This window comes from Eleginops maclovinus, chromosome 10, assembly GCF_036324505.1.
Source record: "Eleginops maclovinus isolate JMC-PN-2008 ecotype Puerto Natales chromosome 10, JC_Emac_rtc_rv5, whole genome shotgun sequence".
Lineage (NCBI taxonomy): Eukaryota > Metazoa > Chordata > Actinopteri > Perciformes > Eleginopidae > Eleginops > Eleginops maclovinus.
In genome coordinates this window covers 2916197-2925033 of record NC_086358.1, presented here as the reverse complement: position 1 = coordinate 2925033, position 8837 = coordinate 2916197, and the positions used below count along the sequence as shown (strand labels likewise).

Sequence of the window (8837 nt, the reverse complement as noted above, 5' to 3'; positions counted from 1 at the left end):
TGCAAATCTCAAATTCATATTGGTGCTATGTCCTATTTATTTATTTTTTTTAAAGGTAGCTATGGCTATAAAACTGTGAACAGCAAAAAAATAAACCTATAAAACATCTTAAATGCTATCTTACTTGCAAAATCAGAATTAGAATACTCATAAGAATTGTCCTAGGAGGATTTGGGTTTTGTGACTGCTCAATTTGGAATAAACACAATGTATAAAACCTAAGAACTTAAGGTAAAAATGTTCAATAAGACGATAAAATAACATTAAAAAACACAACACATTAATGTCAAAATTGTAAAGTGTACAATATATGAAAACAAATGTGTATATTACATATTGCCTGTGGTTTATTAGTATTATACAATATGTGAGTGCTGCAACTACATAACTCACACTTCAATACATTGAAATTACAGCAGCTAAAACCTTCTTTAACTGTAATCCAGCATGAATATATATTTTTAATACCAATAAATCGGCATATATTGCAAAGGTAAAGCGGGTTTTAGCGGCCTGAATCCCGTGTGTTTATGTATGAAATATGTGTGTATTTGAGTTTGTCTGTAAATACAATATAAATGTATAAACAAAGTTAAAGAGTAAAATAATTATAAGTTTTCGGTGTCATTTCAAAACGTTGCAAAACCTTCACTTCCGGTTTCCCTGCCCCGGCTGCCGGGAACGCGCAGGGTGTCTTGAACGCACCCCTGGCTCCTCATTGTGCAGCAGGAAACATCGCAAGGTTTCGTCGACGTTGGTATGAAATGGCAGAAACTGTCACGGAAGCACAAAGATTAGGTTACCCAGAAGCTACACATGTTTTCTGCCATGACCCTGGAATGCTAGTGTGAGGTAAACGGGAGTGTATCCGGAAAAAAAGGATTAAAAAGCAGTTTTTCGCTCCACACACACAAGGGGAAAACGTCCGGATTGTGTCCGAGCTGCAAGCGCCGACTGCGGGTGTTGGAATCAAACGGAGAGGGGTGAGCTCCATATGGGTTTTTAATTCACATTAGACATTTTTTGGGGTGTTATTGTCAACATTTTTGGGATGGTAACACATGCATTTGTGTCACACACGTTACTGTAGATAGGTGTTACCACGATATACATGGAAACCACAACAGCAGGTCTGGCCTAACTGGTAACAGGCAGCCAGACAGAGAGAGGCTACGTGCTTTTATTATTACTTTCTCATTAATGGTTTGTTTCAATGAACTATCAGCATTATCCTGCACGATAATCATTAACTCACCTTAACTTTTTCTATTGTGTGTTTGTTTTTTGACAAATATTTGAATTTGCATTTCGTTTTTTTAGCAAAACAAATGACAGAAATGTAAAACCTCTCAAAGAAGAAGAAATAATTACAAATAAAAATGTGTATGCAACAAAGTTAAAATGTTAATATTCTTAAATTAATAACACACACAAATATACATAATACAGATGTTGACAGTGAACAATAATTAAAAAGAGGAAACTCAAAACAACCTAAATTATTAACAATAATGTAAATGTGAAATATTTAATGAAACAAAGGCATATTTATGTATTGATGTCCATATGGGTTTTTTCTCCTTATTAGACATATTTGGCATGCTATTATCAACCCTTTTGGGCCAATAACACACACATTTGTCTCACACACTGTCCTGTAAATAGGTGTAATTACGAGATGCATAGAAACCACATCAGCAGGTCTGGCCTTACTGGTAAAAGGCAACCAGACTGGGAAGCACACCACTGAATCCATGTCAATGCTAACACACTCTTTAGCTTACGTAGCACTGTAAACTGTAAACCTGGTGGTGTTGCAAGTCATACAACAAGTTACATGTTTAATTAAAAAGCTCTAATATGTCACTTAAAGACAACAACAACAACAACAAGATGCCCTTTGTAAACAAATCTGTCCTGTTTTTACACTAACATGGCTGTGCTGACATTTACTGCTGTGATATGAAGACTAACAAGCTTTAGTAGCTGTGGTGGATAAACTAAACTCATGCACTGTAATAGAAGCACAAGTGGGTCTACATTGGGTTTGTACTGTTGCAGCATCAATAACAACACTGAGCAGATCAATATTTGGCCATATGCAATGCTGCAGTCTGTTTATGTGGTGTAATGTGATGGTGAAGCCCTCACTGACCTGCAAACTGAAAGGTAAAAGGGACTATTCTTCCTCAGCAATTGCGTAATGTTGTTGATGTGTTGACTGTGCATCAGCTTTAGTCTTAACAGTAAAGTAACGTAGCTTCTAAAGGCAGAAAATCAAATGTGGAGTTTTATAATCCATCAAATAATCACAGACTTTAATAACTGTGTTTATTAAAGCAGTCTGATCAAAGGTATGTGAGGCTGAGGTTGTCACATGTTGCAGCTTGTGTGTGTGTGTGTGTGTGTGTGTGTGTGTGAGACGGGTGTTTGCATCATCTATCTAACATGTTGCTGTTGTCACATTGGGGTGAAGCATCTCCCAGAATGCATTGCACACAGTGGGGGCAAGGCTTTTCTAAAACAACCTGCCAAGAGAACAGCAGCAGTGGTGGTCAGCAGAAAGCCCCTAGAAATCTGATTCCTGCACCTAAAGGTAGAGGTGGGATTATGAGACCACATTCATAACTGGGAGATGTTGTTCCTATATGCCTGTCAAACTGGGATAATGGTTGCACCACAGTATCAAGGTTAGCTGTTGATTTCAGTGTCCCACCATGCTAAGATTGAATGCAACGTGCACTTTTTTTGTATCCAAACTCTTGCAAAAGGTCAGTTTATTTTACTCACAGTTGCATACTTCATTCTGCCTCCTCGGGTGCGGGCTATATTCGATATAAAGACGGATCACGCTGTGGCATGTGCCGATGAAATGAAACAGCAGCGTGCCACGGTTCAAACAGTCATCGCTCTGTCGTTTCTTTCCACACCTTCTGGATCGAGTTCAAATCCTCCTCTGCAGCGTGTGTGTTATTATTACACCGGTTGTTTTCTGTCCTTATGCAAATATATGTTTTGCACCAGCAGCTATAAAGACAACAAGCCAGTTCATTATGGATGATATACTCTGCACACTATGGGTGATTGCATGCCTGTATCTACATCTCAGTGAATAGACCTGAGTTTATCCGTGTTTGCATAGCTTCATTTCACGTTAGTGGTTAAGATATCCGTTGTTTTTGTGTCCTCTTTAATGATTAGCACCCTGTGTTGTTTACCTTGCATGGCAACTTGATTCCCCCCAATAATTAACAAAGAAATCCTGTAATGTTTCAACTTGTTTGGCTCTGAAGATGCCACCATAATTGTTCTGATTGATTGTGAAGCATGCTGATTTACATACTGCTATTTCAGTCACTTTTTCTGCAAGTTCCTGCACGTTTTCTAAAAGCTACCAACCACTGCTTATCCGATGGTAGTGTGAAACAAACTGGCTCTTCAGGTTATCAGATTGTAGGAAAATGTGAGCTTCAACACCCCTAAGTCGTCCCTTTAGACACCCGGAATCTAAATGTGGTTCAGTGTCTTTAATGGTACCATCGTCTGGCACAGAATGGCCCTTATGAGCTACTATCAGCGGCCATCACTACAGCTGAGTGTGAGTAAGCAGTGACGAGGAGCCGGTGGACTCATCTTGAACCTGGTCCGGAGAGAAGCTGCATTCGGAGAAAAAGAAGAGCAGATTTGTGATGTCTTACGAGGGGTAGACACTGTGTGGGAGAGACAGTTGTGAATCTAGACGGAGGTAAGACTGATGTGCTCACCTTTTACAAAAGCCATGTCTGACACTTGGGTTTGGTGGGAAATCTGCAATTTGACGCCTCAGTGTGGCTTTGATTAACATTTACCTGGAAGGTATTGAGCCCAGAAGGTGTCAGGCCTATAGGGATGCAACTTACTATTACTAAAGTATGGAAAAGCTGCATCTGAATGTCCAGAAAAAGCCTTTAAATGTGTTCTTTGGTCAGTCTGAATGTTGTATTTAGTATAATATGATATAAAACAAAGAACATCAAGACACTCTTTATATTTAGGAACCTGAAAACAATGATATTTGCTATTTTTGCTTAAAGAATTACTTGAAAAATGAACCGATTTAACGAAAATGTGTTTACCTACCAACTAATTAGTTAATGCTATATCTATGTATTAACCTACAGAAGCAACTTGATAGAAGTTTATGTTATAAAAACAGAGAAAAGCAGCAAAAGCTCCATATTTTAAAGGCTGAAAACTGCAATATTTGGATGGATTTGCTTCAACTTGCAGCTACTAATTGATTAACTGACCGCTAATTGTCACCGCTTACCTCCTGTGCATGGATGGATAAAATGTAGTCGTGGTTCTGTCTTATTTGTTCTCAGCTTTCCCTCTCTCCCCCTGTATTTGCTTGCAACCCCGGCTGTACTCCCTCCTCTAACGGTTGAACGGGGCTGACAGCCGGGCTCACACACTGTCACATCGCTCAGCCCTGTTTCCACACGCAGCCACAGATCCTGCAGTCTCACAGTCACCCCGATGTCTGCAACTCCAACAGAACAGGAAATCATGTCCTGCTGAAGCCTAACATCAGCTCACACACACACACACACACACACACACACACACACACACACACACACACACACACACACTGCAGTGTTTAAAAAGGCCTGGTAGAACATGACATGAGCACACACACTCGCTCTCCACTGCGGATTATATTTGATTTACTGACATTTGCTGAAAAGCCCTATGGAAGTCCCTCGCATGTTATTCTGGTCTGTTTGCAGTCAGATACTGGCGGCATATGGGGTTAACATTTCTGCTGCTGCTCTGAGGATGTGAGGATATGCAACATTAGAGAAATATGCTTATATAGGGACATGAGAACATGACTTATAGAGGGTAATAGAGCATGCATAATCATGCAAATCAACTCTTAGAGGTTCGCTACAGCTGGGAATACAGCTGCAACGGTCGGGCCACGGAAAATAAATGCGTTTATTGCAAAAATGCTGATATTTTGTTCAACATTTGAGTCATTTTTCATGCAAAAAAGGCAGGAGATTCTGTCTTCAGCCTCTCACAGATGAAGGTGTTCTTGCTTTCCTATGTATTTATTCTACAGGCTGAGAGTCCTTGTTTTTAAGGACACACCCTTTGAGAAACCAGGTTGGACAGTCATGTATTATCTCATTACATTTTAGACGCCAAACGATGCATCAATTATCTTGTTAATTGCATTGAATGTGTGCACCAATAACACCAGGATGAATTCCTCTTATGAGGTAACCTAGTCGGCAATAAACCCGTTTCTGATTCTGGTTCTGAATTTGCGTTGGCATGTCTTAGGGTTTGTCAGTTTTGGATTTAAACCTGCTAAAGTGTGATAGACTTCAAGCCAATTTGCTTGTTGTGCTAACCTTTAGCATATGTTGCTAGCACGTTATGGCCTCAAGGTTTTGCAGGAACAAACACACAAACCATTACAACCTGAGTGTTTATATGCTCCCACAGCGGCTCCAGTTCAGGTCGGCCTAAAGCTGCATGTGGCCAGTTTCAATTGGAGGGAAATCCATGCTAAACTGGCATGTTTAAAAATGTTCCCTGCCAGTAGAGCCACTTTCCTGGGTTTGGATTTGGGTTGAGGTAGGTAGGGCTGCACAATATCTCCATATGGACTTATAAAATACCATTTTGAATGAAGTATTTTAGAGCTGCAGAGATATTCTGTCCTCTAAAAATCATTTACCGATATTTTTTCATGCAAAACGTAACAATATCCTGGATCATTTTGCAGTTAAAATATCAGCCAAAATGATCTGTTGTTAGTTATGTTTCAAATTGTGCAGCGACTATAGTTCTGGTGAGGCTTGGCAGAGGTTAATGGTAATAGTAGGGTGTGTGTGAATGTGTTTGGTCAGCATTTGTTTCTAAAGAAGCTTCATAAATGTGTGTTTCTGTATCAGCGAGAGTACGACTGAATGCTTGAGCTATTCAGTCCAGACATTCAGCATTGTGTGTCTCTTGCCGTCAGATAAAGAAATGGAGTCCAGGGTCCTCTGGGAACCTTTTCCTAAATCCCTGAACGTCTGCACGGCGCAGGAGGACCTTATCCCCCGTCCGCTGCAGACGGGGGATAAGGTCCTCCTGCGCTAACAGAAGATAACGCTGTGATCAAAGTCAAAGGGAAGAAGAGAGGAGAGGAAGCAGGAAGTATGAGAGAGGAGGAAGAGGGGGCGGTTCATTTTCCTGACGCTAAAAGGAAGGGAAGAGTCTTTGAAGGACCGTTTTCCCAAGAATAGGAAGTCAAGTGTAGCAGAGAGGCTAGCAAAGAGCTCATAGGCTAAAGATGAGGGGGGGTTGGTGCTAGTCAGAGATATCCAGGGGTCGATGGGGTCCGTGCAACGTACAGCTATCCTCACAGAGCAGGCCTCCTCATCGCAACGCTCCAAATTCCACTAATGATTCCCCGTCTTCGGCCAGCTTCCTGCCTCCTCCATCACACAGGCTCTTATATAGAAGTCATTATAGCCGGTTATATTCATCCCGTACCACTGCACACATGATCTGCGCTTCAGTGGGGTCGATTCATACAAAGTCTTTATGGAGTGCATGCAGATGAACACGGCTTTCTGCAGGGGTATAAACAGACAGTGGGTCCAGGGCCAAATGATAGGGCTGTAAAAGTGCAAATTTGTTGCTTCTGCCTTGTTTTTATTCCCCTATTTAATCATACACACTGCTGGCTATTATTATTTCATGTGAGAGTTGTCTATTTTATTGTTAAAATGAATGAGTACCTTTAGCCTTCTTGTCCATTTTTGCCCAGAATGTCTGCAAAAAGCTTTTCATTTTTTAGCACAACGCCTGTTCCTGACTGTTCAGACCTTCTGTTCAGAGACAAATTACACCTTTTAGTTGCTCTATTTTATTTATTTGACTCCTTTACTCCCTTGTTCTCTATTCATGTACTCACATCTATGAGCAGTAAGCGGATTCAAGCATCAACGCTCACTGTGTTGCACATAAAGCCGGAGAAAATGACTCAATTACAGGGTAAACAAATATGTCATCCAGGCAATAACGTGTATTATGTAACCTATAGATATAAATGCAGGACGTGTCTTCGGCTGCATAGGAGCTTTTGTTTTCAATGCATCATTTGGAGCATCTGACGGTGATTGCATAGGACACTTTTAACCTGTAAAATGCCTGATGCCCGATGCAAAGCCTAGATCTTCCTCTTATGACAGGCCTGGTTGAAGTGTTATAGTGTGTTTGCAATGCAGCTTAGAGATTGTGCAGGAGTAGAAAGTGCAAATTATTAAAGGCATGAACATCTGTGGTGTGTACGTTGAACATGTCCAGTAGATTGCTGTCGTTCCTTTTTCTGAGGATGCATTATGTGTTTGATCATGAATTGGTTTGCAGATATTTACCGTCGCACACACACACACACGTACAGAATATTCTTCTATCATGTTTAGAGGTGAAGGCTAGAGGTGGGAAAATATACAAACTAAATTCCTTCATTAGACTCTAAAGAATGAATATAAGGAAGCAGCTGTCTAGACTCAAATTTGTACGGCAAGCTTTTGAATAAGGGTGTTATAAAGGTATTACATAAGGTCTCCTCATTGTACCAACCGGAGCAGTGATTCATTCAATCTTACTAAGTGAAGGGGTGAAATAATTAGCTGTTTCCGAGCCAGACAGCCTGGACTCTGCAGAGCTCTTTGATTGGTCGATCTACAGTAGCAGTACTTCACATTTCATTGGCTGTTGTCCTGAACACTTGCAGGAAGCTCACTTTTTTTTCCGCTGATTTGGAAACATGCAGTTCATAAAGAGTGTTTTGGAAGTCCTTGCATTGTAATTCAGTATGGATGTGGCTTATCGAAGGACGTAAGGGGAAATAAGATTTAGAAAAGGTGCATGAATGACGTTTGTTTTTCCTCTGTATGCGTCGCAGGTCTCGAGAGGAGAGCTCCACTTGGATGCCCAGTGGTTGCGTTTGTCCACGGCCTCACCATGAACCGGAACAAGCGTGAGAAGGAGTACTACAGTATAGATGTGGGCGACTCGACGTTCATGGTTTTAAAACGCTACCAGAACCTCAGACCCATCGGATCCGGAGCGCAGGGAATCGTCTGGTGAGTTAAAGACTATGTCCCGGTCCTTAAAATAGCAGTTTAGACTTAATTATCAGACCTTTTATAGGGCTTTAATTGCATTTCATGGTCTTCATTAGTTGTCTCGAAGGTGATCACTTGATAACTGACTGACTAACTAGACAAACTCTGTGAGGTGTGGTTGTAAAAACTGTAGAAACTCTACGTGGTAAGATTATTTTGTCCGTTCCTTTATATTTAATTGTAGGGACTAAAGGTTTTCTATCCGGATATAGTGGATGGAATATTGTAAAATAAACCCAAAATTATCGCTTTCCCAAATATTTCTGACTTTGTTTCAAAATGTCTCACAATTTTTCTGCTTTTGCATTTCTTTTCAAACTTCAGATAATTTCCCCAAATTACATTTTCCAACTATTTCTTCAAAATTGGATTTTTTTTCCTTAAAGTTCTTTATTTTTTTTCAAATTCCTGTTTTTTTCTTCATAATTATCACTTTTCCAAAAATGTTTTGACTTTTTTTTCCTAAAGAAAGGGAACACTTTTAAAGATATCCCACTTTTTTCCTCTTCTGTTAGAAACTCACACTTTTTTTCTTCCTTTTTGATTTTCTTTTCAAACTTCAGATTTCTTCTTCAAAATTAATACTGTTTCCTAAAAGATTGAACCTTTTAAAAACACACACCCAGGATTCAGAGAAAAGTGAAGCATAAAGTTGCA

At 40.1% G+C, this 8837-nt stretch overlaps 1 protein-coding gene across 2 annotated transcripts in view; it reads left to right on the top strand.

The window, feature by feature from the left end:
* Positions 1-732: 732 nt before the first annotated feature.
* The window catches only part of mapk8b (mitogen-activated protein kinase 8b), a 28957-nt gene continuing 20852 nt past the window's right edge, over positions 733-8837 (top strand). For both annotated transcript variants that reach the window (XM_063892751.1, XM_063892752.1), the window contains exons 1-2: positions 733-983; positions 7958-8138. In XM_063892751.1, coding sequence (XP_063748821.1) covers positions 8017-8138 — 122 coding nt within the window. In that variant the 5' untranslated portion in view covers positions 733-983; positions 7958-8016. The remainder of the gene's footprint in view (positions 984-7957; positions 8139-8837) is intronic.